The sequence below is a fragment of the Gadus morhua genome, chromosome 18, assembly GCF_902167405.1.
Source record: "Gadus morhua chromosome 18, gadMor3.0, whole genome shotgun sequence".
In the NCBI taxonomy this organism is placed as follows: Eukaryota; Metazoa; Chordata; class Actinopteri; order Gadiformes; family Gadidae; genus Gadus; species Gadus morhua.
In genome coordinates, this window is record NC_044065.1 from 23316222 (window position 1) to 23335859 (window position 19638).

General features: G+C 42.6%; 1 protein-coding gene across 1 annotated transcript in view; it reads right to left on the minus strand.

The window, feature by feature from the left end:
- Nucleotides 1-19638, minus strand: part of LOC115531643 (wings apart-like protein homolog) — an 85448-nt gene that overhangs the window by 8825 nt on the left and 56985 nt on the right. The window contains exons 4-5 of the mRNA XM_030341001.1: nucleotides 16877-17262; nucleotides 14331-14443 (exon numbers count right to left, since the gene is read on the minus strand). Of these exons, the coding sequence (XP_030196861.1) occupies nucleotides 14331-14443; nucleotides 16877-17262 (499 nt within the window). The remainder of the gene's footprint in view (nucleotides 1-14330; nucleotides 14444-16876; nucleotides 17263-19638) is intronic.

The window sequence follows — 19638 nt, forward strand, 5'->3', positions numbered from 1 at the left end:
AGAGGGAATGGACAAGAGAGAGGAAGACAGACAGGGAGCGGACAAGAGAATGGGGGAGAGCGAGAGGGAGACAGAATGGGAGAGAGGGAGACAGAGGGAATGGACAAGATAGGGAGACAGATGGAAAAGATGAAAGAATAATTTAAGGAGGGAAAGACAGATCGCTCAAAGGACGGGACGACAGACAAGCGGCGTTCACACCAAAAGTCACATTAGTCGCCCTTTCGCGTTGTCGCCCAAGTACAATGCTGCCACTGGTGGATTTGTATCAATGCACATAATTATCCCTCCCTGCTATTTTGTAGTTCATCAAAACACCCTTAAACAACTTGAGTGTCACATACTTATGCCACCCTACGCCACTACAGTGCAAGCAGGGCCAATGGACACCTTTGTGATACACTCTTCTGAAACTCTCAAATTTGCTCAGTTTGTCTTTAGTTATAGATTATTATGAATGATTAATAATGTGTGAAGACACTGATTATGTTAATAATTTCTCACAATAATATCAAAAAATGACTTTAAAAAGGTGGAAACAGATTATATCAATATTCTACACTTTATTTCTATTAATCTCAGCAACTGTTTACATTTTCAGATGATCACTACATTTCATAGAGAAAAAAAATAATTAAATCCACTAACCAGGGGACAAACCCTTTTAACAAATGATTAACTATGTTCACAATGTTAGAAAAAGTTATCAATTATGTAATGTTTAATAAAATAAACTTACATATTTGTATATAAATCTATCACATTTTGAACTATTGACCAATCTGCTTCATGTTTATCAAAATTAATATCTGTTACATTTCATGAACACTTTTTGAATTGACCATTTTCCAAATTTTACAACATTTGATAGGAAACATCTCTGATATTCACTAACCAGTGACAAACCCTTTTAACAAATCATTAACTATGTAATACCTTGTTTTAAAAAGTTAGCAATTATGTAATGGTTAAGAAAAATGAATTTATGTATTTTTCAATAAATCTATCACATTTCATGAACGTTCTGAACACTTTTGAATTGAACACAATCTTTCCAAATTTTGATTCAACCTTGCCACTGACAACATCTGGTATCTTACTTTGTGAGTGGGAAAACTGGCATTGCATGCTGTTCACCAGTTTATTGTAATCTGGTGTGTAACTTGCCACTGCAACTCTGAGTGAGTCTTGCAGATGTGCAGAAGTGAGGCGGGTTCTGCGTTTGTTTTTTGATGAAGTTCATGTAAAAAATACTGATTCACAGAATAGGTTGAACCAAACAGGCTGGCAACCGTCATAGCTGCTGTGCTTACACCACTGTACTTTTCTGTGTCAACAAGGCTCCAAAAGTTTGTGGCCATTTTTGCAATGTTACGATTTCAATCTCCACCTGTCCAGCATCCAAGTTGAACGTTGCACTTAGTTGCCTGCCGCAATGTCTTATGTCCACGTTCATGAAAGGATTAGAGATGAATGAGACGCATGGCTCAAGCAGAATCAAGTTCACAAAAACCTATTCTCAAATGCTTGCCCAAATCCATTTATGACTTGACAGTACTTTTCTGCAACTTTGTCCAATGTATCAGATGCAGAAGCATTGTCTTTCAGTACCGAATGCACAGAGGGAAAGTGCAGCATTCTTTTCCTCTTTAAATGCACAGAGAAAATGTTCATCTTGGCTTTGATGATTTTCACAACATGAGTCATCACATGCTCAAAGTCGATCACTTTTGCAGATAAAGCCTGCTGGTGAATGATGCAGTGGTAATGCAGAAGTTTTGGGAACTCTTGGTCACCTTTACAGTGAGCGATGAAACCTGCATGTCGGCCGATCAAAGCAGGAGCCCCGTCTGTAGTGACCGCTACCAGCTTTTCAAGCTGCGCTCCGTGGACACTGCCTCCGTGACATCATCAACATTGCATATCGGCCTGTTAAATGCCCGGTCTATTGCAAATAAATCCTTCTCTCTGAACGATCTTTTCACAAGAGAAAAGCTGGATTTAATGTGTCTTTCGGAGACATGGCAGAGAGAGGAAGAGTTTATTCATCTAAATGAACTCTGTCCAGCTGGTTGCTCTGCCGTCGGGAAGCCCCGCCCCTGTCGTCGTGGGGGGGGTCTGGCTGTTGTATACAGGGACAGTTGCACATGCAAAGTGACTCAGACCCAAGAATACACTTCATTTGAGTCTCAGATGGTCAGGGTGGGTTCTTCAAATCCATTCTACTGTGTGTCAATCTACCGTCCTCCTGGCCCTGCTGCTTTGTTCTTGAAGGATTTTAGTGACTTTTTAACCTCCATAATAAGTTTGGAATCTGTTCTAATCCTTGGAGATTTTAACCTTCATGTTGATGACAGCTCATCTTGCTCCGCGAAGGAACTCTTATCATTGACTGAAGCTTTTAATTTTGAGCAACATGTTTCTGAGCCTACACACCAGAAAGGCCACATTTTAGATTTAGTTTTTACTCTTGGCCTGGACATTTCAAATGTGTCTGTACAGGACGTCCATCTGAGTGATCATTGTTTTGTTTTGTTTGATCTGCACTTCAGCCCTGAGCCTAAGCCCTTAGAAGTTAGGTCTCAGAGGCGTGTTATCTCTGCTAATACTGCAGACAGTTTTTCTGCTATGTTTGACCCTCTTTTATTTATGGATTGCCTTGATGTGGACAATTTTATGCACTGTTTTACCAAGCAGTGTGTTAAAATTTTGGACCAGGTGGCACCTGTTAAATCAAACTTGTCAATACAGAAAAAAGTGTGCCCTTGGATAAAAATGAAGTTACCTTGAGTCTAAAGAGACTATGTCGAAAGACTGAGCGTCTGTGGAAAGCCACTAACCTTGAGGTGCACAGACTTTATCTCAGGGATCTTGTGTCCTCATACAATGAGATGGTGGAAAATGCCAGATCGGACTACATTCGCCAACTGGTAACAGTAAATAAGAAAAACCCCAAAGTGTTATTTGACACTATCAATTCTCTTGTATGTTCTGCTGCGCCAGTTACCCCTGTTTTTTGTGAAGCTGACAGCAATGCATTGTTGAGATTTTTCACTGACAAAATTAAGATGATCAAGGAGAAAATCCCTCCCCTTTTGTGTGGAACCCCTGCTGTCATTGAGCCTGTCTCCAGCTTGTGGTCTTCATTTAAGTCTGTGACTCTTACTGATATCTCTGCACTGGTGACCAAGATGAAACCCTCCTCTTGCTCATCTGACGTCCTTCCATGTAGGCTCTTTGTGAAAGTGTTTGATGTAATTGGCCCCTGGGTCACCAAAATGGTAAACCTCTCTCTGTCTACAGGTGTGTTTCCCAGTACATTTAAGCATGCCATAGTGGAGCCTTTACTTAAAAAAACAGGCTTAGACCCGACTGTCCTCAGTAACTTCAGGCCTATTTCAAAGCTGCCACTCTTGTCCAAGATCCTAGAGAAGGTGGTCTCTGAACAGCTGTCATTATTCCTGGATCAGGGTAACATCCATGAGACCTTTCAGTCTGGTTTCCGCAAACTTCACTCTACGGAGACGGCCTTACTGAAAGTGTCCAGTGACATTATGATGTCTGCTGATTCGGGAAAGTGCACTGTTCTAGTTCTCTTAGATCTGTCCTCAGCCTTTGACACAGTTGACCACCAGATCCTGCTGAGAAGACTGAGGGATGAAGTAGGACTGTCAGGGTCAGTTTTACACTGGTTCTCGTCATACCTCTCTGGGCGTAGCTTTAGTGTCACTGTTAACCAAATAAGGTCTGAGTCAGCAGATCTGTTGTGTGGAGTCCCCCAAGGCTCCGTTTTGGGCCCTGTGTTATTTTTGCTGTATTTGATCCCCTTGGGAAAAATCATCCAGGGATTTCCTGATGTTACTTACCACATGTTTGCTGATGATTTCCAGCTTTACTGTTCCTTCAAGCCAACTGAGCTCCAGAGGCTAAGTTCCTTAGTTCAGTGCTTGGTGGAGATAAAACATTGGCTGAGTGATAACACCCTGCAGCTTAATGAGGACAAAACAGATCCTTCCAGGCTGTTGCTCCCAGGCTCTGGAACGATCTTCCACTCTCTCTGCGTTCGATGGAGTCTGTTGACTCCTTCAAAAAGCAACTAAAGACCTATTTGTTTGCTCATGCTTTTGCTTAGCTGTCTTGGGGCTGCTATGTTTGTCACCTAGTTGTCTTGGCCTTTTAAACTTAAATTTGTATGCACTTCTTAACTGTGTATTGCTATTGTTTTTGTTTTAACTGTGAAGCGCTTTGTGACCCTGGTCTGTGAAAGGCGCTGTACAAATAAAGCTTACTTACTTACTTACTACTTTTCCATTGTTACCTTTTTCTGTATGAAAAACTCCTTCCCCTCGTTGTAAACGTCAACTACCCTTGTAGTTGTCTTTAAGGGCAGTAGTGCCAGGAGTTCCTCTTTTGTGGAGAGAACTTCAAACACCATCCGGATAAAGACAGACAGCTGCGCTGTACAGCTGTTGTCCACAGACTCGTCACACTGGATGCTAAACCACCTACACCTCGTCAGATCCCGGTTCAGCTGCTCGGCCAGGTTAGCTGACATAGCTGACTCCAGTCTAGTCATCTTCGATGCCCCCAGTTGGACATCGTAGAGACTGGAGATTAGATCGGTTCCATTTTTCTCGTCTTTAAGTACAGCGTTGGCAATTATCATCATTGCTTCTTTGAAAACTTCTCCGTCTGAAAAAGCCTTCTTGTCAGAAAATGTTATGTGGGCGTTTGTCGCCGGCTTCCTGGAAAAAAAAGACTGCTGCTTTCCCGAAGCTGCATTTAGCGCAGACTTTTTCTGCCCAGAACGCACTTCCCGGTGGGTAGTTACCATGGTAGCTTTGGTGGGTAGCGAAGTGTCTCTCCAAATTGTGCCGCGTTGCCGTCGCCACGGTTGCCCCGCAAATGAGACAAACGCAGTTTCTTTCACAGTAGTAAAAAAGTACTCCCATTCACTGTGAAAATTTCTTTCTTTTTTCTGCCATGTTTTTGGGGTAAGAAGGCTCCCCATCTTTGCTGCTTCCCGCTCACCTTTGAACTAGAATAGGTCAGAGTTGGACTAAACCTATCTAAATGTATTATGCAACCATTTTTAACATTTTTATTTTTAAGATCTTGTCATTTTCATATCTATCTAAATATGATAAGTGTGATTACATATTTTTTTGGACGCAGCTCACTGGTGAGTTGTGCTTTTTTTAGAACAGTCCTGCGGGCACCTCATATGGTCCTTGCGGGCGAAATGGTGCCCGCGGGCATATATTTGTATTGTATTTCCACAACGAGACTGTAGTGGGGGTTATCTGAGCCATGGTTGAGAAGGAATTGGGGGAAAGAAACTTTGGCTTTGACTCGCTGAAGTACATGAACTGCGACATGCCGCCGGTTGCCGCGAGGCACCATCGCCCGGCAGGGGGCAGCCGGCAGCGCGCGGTTCAGTGTACTTCAGATTGATGTGAAAGTGGAAGAATCAGAGACGTCGCAGAACCCGACAAAGTCGTTTGTGATTCATAATATCGTCTGGAGGCGCACACAGCTTTTGGCCGTGCTAATATGCATTATATGATATAGATATCTATGTATTATATGATATTATTTAGATATAGAGCTCCAGGACTGTAACGCAAGTGTTGTACACTTCCTTGTTATTTGGATAACCGTTCTGCTTCTGGTGTTATAGCGCATAACACGTCGGACTCTCGTCTCTGGTATTTCTACAACGAGACTCGTAGTGGGGGTTATCTCAGCCAAGGTTAAGAATGAATTGGGGGGAAGGAACTTTGGCTTTGACTCCCTCAAGAACATGAACCACGACATGGAGGAGAAAGGGATTGTTGGAGGCGAATGTCTCCCGCTTGAGCCCCGCTGAGGGACCACCGCCGGAGGCGGAGGTGCCTGACCGCTGCCCGGCAACAATCCCTTTCTCCTCCTTGTCGCGGTTCAGTCTACTTCACATTGATGTGGACGTGGAAGAACCAGGAACGTCGGAGAACCCAACACGGTCGTTTGAGATTCATAATATCGGCTCACACAACTTTTGGCCGTGATAATATATATTATATGATATAGATATCTATGTAGGCTATATGATAATGTTTACATATAAAGCTCCAGGACTCCCTTGTGTTCTAGAATATTTACAGAACACGGCTAAAGGCTGTGTGCGCCTCGCCATTGCGATACATCCATTGTAAACAGAGCGCATGGTACCGTGGCTGCAAGCTGCTAAAGGCCACACCCCCACCCTCCTCCTTGACCCGCCTCGCTCCTCCTCATTTGCATTATAGCTACAGACACCAAAAACAGCGAATTTGGGGGAAGGTCAATGTGCGACTGGCTCGGAGTGGCTGTACCTCTGCACCACGGCTGAATTTCGGGAACGTCTTTGAATACGGTGTTAGTTGCCCACTAATACCTATATTAAAGAATACATAAAATAGCATGTCATGGGACCTTTAAAGATGTAGAGATAAGGACAAGTAAAACGTATAAAAAGAGGGAGTGCAGGTGGAATCAGGAGGTGGAAAGGAAAGCTGAACTAAGAATATACCTTTTTAACCATGTTTTAAAAGTGGATATTGTTGTGTTTTGGTGCATATGAAGCAGCAGGGTATTACAGAGTTTGGGGCTTGCCACACTGAAAGCCCTGTCACCCATGGAGCGAAGCCAGGATGAGGGGACTGCTAATAGACAGGCACTTGAGGAACGAAGGGTGCTGGTTTGCTGGTAAGGGGTAAAGCGATAGATAGGGTAGGGCCAGATCTTTTAGAGATTTATAGACAAGCAGAAGGATTTTGTTTGGAATGCGGATGTGGACAGGGAGCCAATGCAACTGTTGGGAGGATGGGAGCGTTGTCATCCCAGGGCTGGTGTGGGTGAATAGCCTTGCAGAGTTTGGGACATACTGCAGCCTATTTAAGGTCTTAGTTAAGATGCCATACAGAAGAGCATTGCAGTATTCGTGCCTTGACGTTATGAATGCATGAATAAATGTGAATTAAGGGAGGGCCGGAGTTTGTTAGATGGAAAAAAATTGTTTTGGTGATATTTTTGATATGTGTATCAAATGAAAGAGTATATTTCAGTATTATGCCCAGATGTCTTACTTCAGCAGAGGTGGTAGTGAAATAGCTGGGGATAGATATCTGAAGATGTTCCAGTTTTTTTCAGAATGTTTGAGGTAGAAATCAGAAAAGCTTTCGTCTTATCTTGATAGAGTTTGAGGAAGTTTTCAGTCATCCAGTTGTTAATGGCATTTAAGCAGCAGACTAGCTTGGATAATGATAAAGTGTGTGCAGGCTTGGTGTGAATGTAAATCTGAGTGTCAACCACATAGCATTGGAAATTCAGCCCTTTCGTTTCCTATTAGACAGCAGAGAGGAAGGATGTAGATTATGAACAGAAGGACGAGGACTGAGCAAAGGGGGACATCATGTGGAGGGGTGACTCAGGAGATTTGAAGTCTTCAATCATTCAGGTATGATTGGAATCAGGACAGTGGAGCACCAGTGATACCAAGCAGAATTTCTAATCTGGTTAGTAGATGGCTGTGGCAAACAGTATCAAAGGCAGCTGTGAGGTCGAGGAGGATAAGAATGCCGACATGGCCTGTGTCAGCAGCTAACAGCAGGTTGTGGTTAGGGTTAACCCTAACCTTTACTACTTTAACCAGAGGGAGTGAGCTGGAAGCACTGGAACACAGTCCTGTCTGTCTGTGTCTCTGCCTGCCAGCCTGCGTGTGGAAGGGCGGGTACCTCAACCAGGTAGAACTTCAGCGTCCGCTTAAAATGACTTCTCAAGAACAACAAACCAAAACAATGACCAAGAGGACTTCAGGTGTATATTAGCAGGTCAGTCGGACCCGTCACCTTGTTTCGCAGTAGCATGGAGCGATGGCATTGATAATTGTTATGGAAGGGGAAATAGGGAGAACGAAAGTGCCAAGGACAGCGAGAGAAAGGGAGCAATAGAGTGAGAGCCAACTGAAGAGTGAGAAAGAGACGGAAAGAGAGCTGGAGAGAAAGTGTGGACCGTGGAGTGCTAACACACACTGCATCTCGCCCCCTGTATAAAAACTGGAAGATGGCCTAGCCCATGAGGCTACTGTGGCAACGCCCATATTGTGTGGGTACTGCTAGAGAACTTCGGCATCAATATAGCAAAAAAAGATAATCATCTGATGAAAATTGATAGTGCTACATAGGGCTGCAGGATATATCTGCCATGCAAGATATATCTATATAATTTCCAAGGGGATCCAAGTTTGCCTTGGAGACTGTGTGAGCGCGTCCCTCCCCCTCCCACTCTGTCCTTCCCGAACGTTGCCGCTGTGCAAATGACGCCCCATTCCCTGCCCCCCGCCACCACTCCCAAACACAACAAGCAGGAGGATACCGGTAAAGAAAACGAGACGGCGGTCGTGAGACAAAATTATTTCAAAAAGGGGGAAAACAACGGCTCCATAATATGGAAATGGTTCGGGTTTAAAAACAGATGAGCAGCAGCTGCAGGTCATCTGTTATAGAGTGTAGCAAAAACCATTGCGCTAAAAGTGGAAGCACGACAAATCTGTTCCACCATTTTACAGCAGCGGCACAAAGTGCAGTATGAGGAATACGTAAAACTGTGGCTTGTGCTGCTGCATTACCGCCCGCAAACAGCTTATTCTGCCCCGAAACCATGGCCGGCGCTCGGCATAGGCGACCTAGGCGATCGCCTAGGACGGCAAATGTGTTGGGGGCGCCCTCTGGTGGCGCCCTTAATTAATTAATTAAAATATACGAAACAAGCAAAATTAAACCAAACATGTTCCCAAATGGAACGGAGAAGGGAGGGAGCATGGGATTAAAGTTTGGGCACACTGAAACCCTCACTGTAGTACGCAGGACAATTCGACAAAGCCATCTAACCCACTCTACAGAAAATATCGAGATATATATCGTATATCGCCATTCAGCCAAAAAATATCGGGATATCATATTTTGCCCATATCGTGCAGCCCTAGTGCTACAGACAGTCATCAGCTGTTCTCTACCCTTAACTCTCTTCTTCACCCGCCACCACGAGCTCGCCACCACGGAAAAGTCTGTTCAATGAAGCAAACAAACGCATGCAGTCCGCGGATGCCAATGTAATGGAGTGCAAAGAGACAGTGGATGCGTTTGTGCTCAAAGTGGAGTACAGAATGAAAAAAATGGCAACGGGAGACCTGCAACAGTTTCCCTTGCTACAACAACAGTCAGGGGGGAAGTTACCTGATGCTTTGGCCAGACAGTTCACCCGCCACATGGAGAAGCTTCAGGAGGAGATGCACTCGCGTTTCTCGGATGTAAATGAACATGTCTCAAAAGATGCATGGGTGATGGACCCATTTCTCGCAAAAGAAGAAGATGTCGAGCATCTCCAGGCTGAGGATGAGCTTATGGATAAAAAGTCCAATTCTCTCTGTAAGCGGTTCTATGCTGAACATGGATACAAGCGGTTTTGGCTTGTGAAAGGACCAGGAGTGGCTCCGAGACTTGCTCATCATGCGACCACCAGATTCATCTTGCCATTTGCCACAACATACCCGTCAGAGACTGCTTTCAGCGCTCTGGTCACCATCAAAACAAAGGCACGCAACAGGCTTGATGTGCACAGTGACTTTCGTTTGGCTGTTACCAAAGTCACACCAGACATCCCCATCACTGGCTCAGGAAATACAGTCTCAGAGCTCTCATTAAAAGACAGGCTGCCTGGACTCTCAAGGTGTGTGTGTGTGTGTATATGACAGTGAAATTAAAAGGAGATCAAAAATAGAGAAATATATGTTCCTAAAAGTGTAAGTTCTCAAGTTTATTTAAATAGTGCTAAATCATAACAAGTTCTGAAGTTCTGAAGTTTATACTATTGCAATTTTACACAGGTTTCGTCATTGTTCCATGCCGCCATGTTTCATGTTCTTTTTTATGTTAGCAGTGATTATATTGAAATAAAAAGAAGATACATTCCCTTAGTGTTTGTAAGTTCCTTTAGATTTTTTTGTAATGGGGGGGGGGGTGGGGGGGGGGTTGCCAAAGTTTACAATAGTTAAAACCAACCTCAAGAAAAAGGTTGGGAACCACTGCTCTACTTAAAATGTCTGTATGGAAACTTGTTCGGTACGCCTCTCCGTACTCGAACCGAGCACCCCGTACCGAAACGGTTCAATACAAATACATGTATCGTTACACCCCTACTCAATGGGCAAAATAATTACTTCCAATGGGTTCAGTTATCAATGCTATGCAGACGATACCCAATTGTATCCGTCTTTCCCCCAGAAGATTCCAAAATCCCAGGATTTCTGCTTGTCTGCATGACATTTCGGTATGGATGAAAAATCGACACCTGCAGCTAAACCTAGAAAAATTATTTGCCGGGTATTCCAAGCCAAACATTACCCATCAGAATAATGTCCAGTGACTAATTCTCTCTTATCCCAACTGGTCACGGCACGGAACTTAGGTGCAATAGTAGTACAATGGACTATCCTCCTTTGATCATATTTCTGCAATCACCAAGTCATGCAGATTCACACTTTACAATATTAGGAAGATCAAACCTTACCGTACACAATACTCAACTCAACTCCTCGTCCAAACTATGGTCTTGTTTAAACTAGACTATTGTATCTCCGCTCTAATTGGTCTCCCTGCATGATCTATCAAGCCATTGCAGATGATCCAGTACACAGCAGCCCACCTTCTTTTCTAGAGCCTAAGAGGGCACATGTTACACGTCTGTCGGTATCACTAAACTGGCTCCCCATTGAAGCAAAAATCAAATGTAAAATCCTGACTTTGGCCCATAGGGTTCTTACTGGTCAGCACATTTTACCTCTTTAATTTAATCCAGCCATATATCCCCTCTAGACCTCTGCGTTTATCAAATTAGCGAACTGCTCTCATTCCAACTGCCTCAATGTTGGAACAAGATGCCAAATATCATTTGCTCGGCCAACAGTCTGGACTCTATTAAAAAACATCTGAAAACACTTCTGTTCTCCCAGCACTATCCTGTCTCTCCCAGCACTTTCCTGTTCAAAACTGAGGCCGCTACATGCAGTGAAGCTACCTCAGGACTCATCAAGCAGAGTGGTCCCTTCCCACAGCTATGGTTTCTATAATGAGCTCAACCGCCTGCCCCATTCAGCCCAAAGACGGGCCGAGTCAGGAGCATGGTGGGATGCTTTCGGCATTACGGGCAACACGCCCAGACCGGAGCCCACTAAAACTCTCTGCCGGAGTCTGCAACGCCTCCAAACCAAGGACATTAACTTAATAGTCTTAATCCCAAAGGCTGGGAGAGGATAGAGGAACAGGGAGAAAGGAGAGACTAAGAGTGAGGGAGAGATAAAGAGAGCAGTCCTCGGTCTCTGTTAAAAAAGGTTTTGATAGTGTTGGGGTTAGTCTTTATAAAATGGAGAATAGGTAACCAGAGGAATCCAATCAACGGGAACATTACAGGCTATAGCCCCGCAGACTATATGGCCTATTACAGCATTTAAATACTAACCCTAGCCCTAAAAATTAACGATTATTGTTGCCAAGTAAGAGGCATTTCGATAAGTAAAATCTAGGGATGTCCGATATTGGCTTTTTTGCCGATATCCGATATGCGATATTGTTCCAACTCTAAATTTTCGATTCCCGATATCAGCCGATAACCGATGTCGATATTTGGGTTATTTTTCCTCAAACCTAATTAGGTAACATTACATATCTCCTGTTGTGGAATTAACACAACATGCTTTAATGTTAATTGTGATTGCCCCAATGGATGCCATTCTTGAATGCAACAAGGCTTTCCAAATGTTAACATTGTCTGTGCAAAAGGGAAAAGTGCCATGTTTATTTTTATTTTTTTAATGGTCTCAGACAACAGTTTGGATTACACTCTCCCTGAGATAATCTTGACAATGCCCACAACAAATAGGGCAAACTTGACTTCACAAATGATAAAACATTGTACCTGAAACAACTATGTGCAACATAGCAGTATGTTTCTTTAACTAAAACTCAATAACCTTAATTGAATAAATGCACAAATATGAGTCAATTACAATGTGCACTGTACTGCACAATTTTAAAAACATTTATTTGAGCTATAAAAAAAAAAAAAAAAAAAAAATCGGTTTAAGGCAAAAAAAATCCGATACCGATATTGACAGATATTACATTTTTATGCTAATATCGGGCCGATAATATCGGTGGGCCGATAATATCGGACATCTCTAGTAAAATCCCATTAGTCAAATTCAAATTACATTCAAGCAACCATGTGACTTATGGAATAAACCCTGATTATATCTGCCAGGTGAACTTGTCTACATCCCATGTTTTGTTTCAAGTAGATGTTTGTTCTGTTTACATGTTAATTTTCGATGTTCTTTTTTTTCCTGGACATATTCTCCTGTTGACTTGACTAGATACACATAGGAGCGTATTAATGTTATGACCCATTGTTAAGGATATTGTTTGTAAGTTGAAGTAATTGCTGTAGAAGGTGATCTGAAGAAAATTACAAATAAAAAATAAGTAGCAAAACATCATCTTATGCCGCATTTGTTCCGGCAAGTGCGGGTCGGTTAGGTGCGGCTTGGTGGAGTAGTGAAGGTGCGGTTCGGAGCAGCTCAGTTACGGCTCGCGTTCCCACCGCCGACTTTCCCCTTTGGGTAGGGCAGGGTTAAATCCGGATGGCGATAGCCTCAGCAGCTACGTTAGCATCGTGATCTCATAGCAGCCCGACACAGTGTAGCCTGCTAATAAATCCCAGGAACAAGACGACAGCGACACAATGACAGCTCCACAGTGAACTCTTCCCATCAGGGAGTTTAATTTACATCTGGGGATCTGGGGAACATTTCCACCTCTCTAAATGCCAGAAAAATATTAGTATGTTATTGACTTTTCATTTTGCTCTGACCCCATCAATCATCGCTTGCGGTTAAATTAATTATTATTGCATAATATTATATAGATAGAGATCCGGGAGTCCGCAAATGGCAACAATCACTTTTCCTCCATGCTGTGGTTCACTCTGACTCTGCTCATTGTCAATGGGCAGCAGCTCATTTACATTTAAGCTAAAGACACCTGAAACGGCACATTCTGAAGGGATTGAAACAGAGGCTAATAGCGGTAGGCAAGATTTATTTTCCTAAAAGCCATTTCCAGCAAACAGCTTCAAAAACATATTTCCTGTAACTCATATACTATGTTTACTAGTTGGTAAAACACTATAATATGTCTCCTTTAAGGCCAAATGTAATGCTGAGCAAAGAGACCACAGCCACCGTACCTAAGCCTCAATACAGAAGTTTGCCCATCTGGGAGCTGTCCCTGTACCACCTCACTGAGAACGGTAGGGAAAGACACAGAGAAGCATCGAGCATTTAGTCATTTTATCAGACGCTCTAAAGAGCAGGCACTTCAGCTTCACGAAAAGGGGGTGACCTGCATCGAAGCAGAGGGGAACGGTCACATACTGTTTTGGGGAGACAGGCAAAAACAAAGGATCTTCATCCCGTCTTCACCCAATAACAGTCTTTCCAGTGAGATAATGGCATAGATTACTAGATAGGTTATTGTTGAGGATACTAAAAGACATAGCCATGTTTAAAGCAACAAAGAAAATTACAGCATTGGGGATTCACCGGCTCTTAAAACCAAAAGGTGACTTAAAGAGGTCATTCAGATGCAGGTCATGGGCACTGGGGAGCACTGGTGCTCCCCATTGCCCATGAATGAATGACAAGTGTTGAAAACAAAGAGACGAAACACCCAAGCTCAAAAAACGTTTAAAAAAAAAAATGCAGTATCCGTGCAATATATAGTACAGGAACAGTTCACAAAATTCACAGGTCGGTTCATATCAGTGTGACGGTTCGGAACGGTACGTTTTTAGTAAAGCAGAAGAGAGGTAGGGGTTTGGTGTGTCAGTGTGCGTGCGTGTGTGCGTGGCTGTCACACTTTCCTACAGTTTGGGAAAATGGCTAAAACGAAGAGCCACGATGGCGTACTAGACTATGCAGATTAGTTCTGCTGTAAAGAGCAAGCAACTTATTTCAAAAACGACAGTGAAGGTGTCGTTATTTAATGTGACCTGATAGGAGTCAAGGTTAGAGATGAAAATAAAGTGATTTTGATTTTGCAGTCCCACCTACATATTTTAGTCCAGACATTAGATTCAGACTTAAACATCTGATCCAGACGATGGAGGGGGAATAAAGTACATTTGAGTTGGTGAGCCGTGTTCTTGAAGAGGGGGATCATGGCACTGGGATGGACAGAGAGGACGAGGCTCCTGACCTTCTTGAAGATGCGTCGGTGGCTCTCCTGGTTCTTGTCAGCCTGCTTGCTGCTGGCTGGCCTCCTTGGGGAGAGCAGGGCCTGGGCCACCCTGAGGCTCTCTGCCAGGGAGTCTGACAACACACGGAACATGAGGTCAGAATGTACTCATTAATACACACAAGACCAGACCCACAGGTTTGGAAAGTTGAGGAAATCAGACATCAAGGAAATGGTAACTTCGGTTTCAAAAGACAGTTCTGATGATTATAAAATACTCTTCCCTGGGGCAGTTATGTTTGAAATATTTGACAATCTGCCATGCAAATACAAGCCAGCACAGAATTTTTTTCTGCCTGGTTTACAATATGATATGGATTTTGTGCATCAGCTAAAGAACAGGAACAAGGACACTGGTGATGAAACAGCTGATGTATAATGGGTTACACACGTTTTCTTTTGTAACCCAAGTATGAGTCATATATATATATTAATAGAAATACATAAGAGACACTGGTTGTCAAGTGTTGCAAGGCGGTTCCATGGTGAGGTAGGCATAGCATTTGTTCAGAGGGTAGAGATGAGCATTCCTCATAGTATGAGGTAAACTGAGTGTTGAGTCACCTCAACACTCGCGTAATGGGATCCCTCATTCAGTTCTGGGAACACGTGGTACATTTTGAGTCGTATTGAAGTGGATTGGCAGTATAGCATGGGTGAAATTGAAGGACGTTTCATTGACTAAACGATACGTTGGTGGTGGTGGTGTTGGCATTTTTTACTATCTCTTTAGATAAATATTTTTTCTACTTAAAAACTATAATTGTGTTATTTGAATAAGCTAACTAATTACTCATCCGGGCTTTTGCAGTTAGAAAAAAAAAGTAGCTTCCAATTAAAGGGTAATTCCGGAGTAAAATTGATATGGGATATGTTTTGTATGTTAACGAGTTGAAACGTTCATTTTGGAGCACAAAAACCTCATATAGACGCTTTCTTCAGTTGGCTGTTTTTAGCTGATTCTATCAAAACGCTACAAACTTGGAACGAAGGGGGCAGTGGTTATGGTAAAAATTAAATGGCTATTTTAAACCACTTAAAAGGCTAGAAGTAGCCCGACACTTCTTTGGTAGTATAATGAGGGTCTTAACAAATAAATCGAGGCATTGAGAACTTTGTAAGCGTACAGATTGTTTATTAAAAATGACATTTTATACACACAATACCATCAGTAGATCACCCGTCGACGCCATTTTGTTTTCAAGACTCGATAGGTAGATGGACGAACACAGAGATTGTGACATTCGCCAGCAACACGCAAGCTCTGTGTTCGGCAATCTACTTATCGAGTCTTAAAAACAAAATGGTGTCGACGGGTGAGCTACTGATGGTATTGTGTGCATAAAATGTCCTTTTTAATAAACAATCTGTACACTTACAAAGTTCTCAATGCCTTGTTTTATATGTTAAGACCCTTATTATACTACCGAAGAAGTGTCGGGCTACTTTTAGCCATTTAAGTGATTTAAAATAGCGATTTAGTTTTTACCATAACCACTGCCCCCATTGTTCCAAGCTTATAGCGTTTTGATAGAATCTGCTAAAAACAGCCAACTGAAGAAAGCGCCTACATGCGTTTTTTGTGTTCCAAAACGAACGTTTCAACTCGTTATCACACAAAACATATCCCAAATCCATTTTACACCGGAATTACCCTTTAAGAGTTGAAACATGGCGTTGATTGCTAAAAAGGGTACTACTTCGCCTATATGGACATTTTTGGGATTTAGACCTGATGAGTGGACAGCCAAGGGACACGACTGAAGTTGCAAGATCTGCTAATGTGTGATCCGCGCAAAAGATGGGCAGACGACCAATCTTCATGACCACTTGTGCGCCACGCAGAAGTTAATAGAAATGATGATAAACAAACTATCACAGGGCATAGAGCAGGATTGTGAACGTTTACAAGGTCTCATGTCAATTTACAATAGGCAAAAATGTGTTGGCGTTGGCCAACTAATCTTTTTAAATTAGGGTATTGATGCTGCGCGCCTTCTCTTTGCAACAGAATTTGTTAGATAGATATAAAACCATTTAATTTAACATAGACACAAACATATTTTCTTTTTAAAATAAAAATTTGGAAAGAAAATACTTTGGTGGCTCTCCATCGTGATGTCGGTCGTCCATCGGCAAAACCCTAATGGGCATCTTAAATGGGGCTTAACAGTAAGTTTATTAAAAATGAGTGAGGGAAGCAGCTACCTTCCTCAACATGGACAATGTTTAGTGGAAAGGTGGTGTAAATAGACATTTGTGTATACTGGTAATTGTGAGTACATGGCATTACACTAGTTTGTAATGGAATGTCGGTTCTTCAACTTGGTGCTCATGGAAGTCTGTTAAGCACAAAGTGTGTTTGTATGGTGCACACACTGAATGGACTGGCCAACCTCCACCGTGGAACGCCATCACATACCTCTGAAGCCCACTCTGAATCAACAGAGTTAACATCAGCTCAGCCTCCCGGCCCCTCAGCACTGTACAAGGGTGTTGGTACTAACCTGTTCCCATACTTCTGTCTGGCCGCCGGATCTCTGTGGTTTTCTTCTCCTTAGCCTCCAGTTCCTCCAGGGCCTTCCATCTGTCAAAGGGGTCGGGCGGGCTGTCCACGGGTGTTTCCATGGAGACCGGGGACTCCACCATGTCCAACTCCATGACGCTCTTGGCCTTCTTCCTCCTCTTGGAGAGCATGGCGTGCTCGCCAGGGGCCTCATCATGCTCGCTGTCGCTGTTGCTCATGTCGTCGAAGCCAAAGTATTTAATCTTGTAATTGGAGCTGCCCGCTGGTTGGTCGCTGTGGTCGGCTCCCTGCTGGACGTCGGGGTCGTCAAACCCAAACAGGTCCTTCTTGGCGTCCTTCTTCACTTTGCTCTGGGCAGGCCTCACCCTGAGGAGGAATAAACGGGTCAATACAAGATGGCTTCTGCTTCCCTCCAACTAGGGATTAAGAACGTCCGGTTAACACCTTTCATACGTTTTTGTAAAGAGTTTGCTCGCAACTATGGTCAGCAGACCGTAGGGAGTACCAGAATATTCAGATATTCCCTAGATTCAGTTTTCCATTTTTAATCTGATTCTTGCCGCAGCCGCGCCTTAAGAAGGGATCACAGTTCTTATGGCAGAGCTGACGTATAGCATTACTACAGGCTATACTCCGTTCAATCAGGCTGCCAGGCCGCAAGTCTTTCTTGATCTATAAACACAGAGTGAATGAAGTTTAGAATATTTTATACTTTTATATAATATTTACAAAAAAAAAAAAATGTAGTTAAGGCGGCAGGCGTGTGTTGCTCAGGCGGCCGCCTAAACTGTAAAGTGCCGTTGGAAACCCTGTAACACACTCCATAGTAGAGTTCATCACTATGGATATAAGACTCAAAAAGTAAATTCCATTTCTGAGAAAGATGGACGGCCCCAAAAACCTCCAGCATTTCACGCCCCCTCTCTGAAGTACAGCGAAAGAGAACCAATTATTACTTGCTAGAAACTCACCTCTGAGGTAGGGCTGGGCGATTCATAAAATATTTATTGCGATTTTGATTTTGGCGTCAAACGATCACAAAACTAATATTAAAGCTGCAAGCAGCATTTTACGGGTACCAAGCCTAAAGCCCACCAATTAGACCCTGTCGGACCGTTAAGACCCGGACAGACCATTAAGAACCTGACGCAGACAATTAAGACCTGTTTGCATACGGTTGGTAACGCTGGAATAGCGTCAGCTTGGATCCGTTGATGGGCAAACAAAATTTCGTGACCATACGTCAAAAGGATGAGGAGTTATGATTCTTTAAAGTTTTCATTTGATCGCTTTAGCGCCCCCTATAGTCCTATTTTGATTAACTTTAGCCTGGTTAACCTTGACCTATGCTTCTTTAAATACACCAAGATGGGGATGATTGATAATTTGGACGTCCAGCCGCCATTTTGCTACAGGGTCTGGGTATCCTAGGAACATTTGCTCAACCATGAGGAGATACAAATGTCTACAGGATTTCATGACTGTAGAAGAAAAAGGTCAGATAATATGTCCGTCCAAAGTCTGCATTTTCAGTTAATTGATATAGCTCCGCCTATCGCCCAATCTGGGTACAATTTGGAGAGGTTGCATTTTCAGTTAATCGTTTTACTGCTCCCTATAGCCCGATATAGATACAATTTGGAGGGGTTCATCTTGACCCATGTGCGTTTGACTACACCAAGTTTGATGATTGGTTTAAGGCAGTGGTTTTCAAACTGTGGGGCGCGCCAGAGTACTTCAGGGGGGGGCGCGACGTGAGAAAAAAATAAACCCGAAAAAAAAACTGAAAGTCGATGATTCAAATCATCAGTCGTACTTCAACTGTAGAAGTAACATAACTAAATCAATTTTCAACCGTTTATCTTCGTGCAAACCATTTAACAAATATACACACTTGTATCATCAATAATATCTAAACAGAATTTCGATATCATTTAAAATTTCTTCTGAATCACAGTTTTAGTTTCATACCGCTTCGTTTTCAGCTGTTTTCATTGAAGACGTCAGCCCATTCTGATACACCTATTTCTAGACATCGTAACTCATTCCTTTTTCAACCTTTTACTATCGTTCAAACCATTAAACAAATCTACACACTTGTATCTTCAATACTATCTAAACGGAATTTTGATAGCATTTATACTTTTTTCAGAATCACATTTTTAGTTTCAAACCGGCATCGTTTTCAGTTGCTCATAATAATTTAGGTCACCATAGCAACGCCGGTAAACAAATCCCGCCGAATAGTAGAATCTCTGGACTGAAAAGGCATATCTGATTCGACTGGCAGTTTACACAGATTAAGATGTTCAAATGTATTTAAAAAAGGTTAAGCTAAAACATGCTTAGATAAAGTTGTTAAATTGTGTTAAGAAATGTGTTTAAAAACGCACAAAGATGTAATGTTTCAGAATAACGTTTAAAATGTTTCAAAATTATGTTTCAAAAATATGTTTCAAATGTTTCAAAAATATGTTTCAAATGTTTGAAAATTATGATCAGAGACGTTTTAAATGTGTAAAATAAGGGGGGGGCTCAGCTGAATTTTTTTCTCTGAGGGGGGGCTCACTCTCTCACACTTTGAAAACCCCTGGTTTAAGGTAACCTTGTCCTTTGGCATCAAGTTAATTTTGGACGATTTTGAGCCTCTGGCGGCCATGTTGTTTTGTCAATCAACTTCATTTTACATGAGCAGTTGGACCTTTGGTCCCCAACATCCACTTATTTGGTCCCACTCAAATC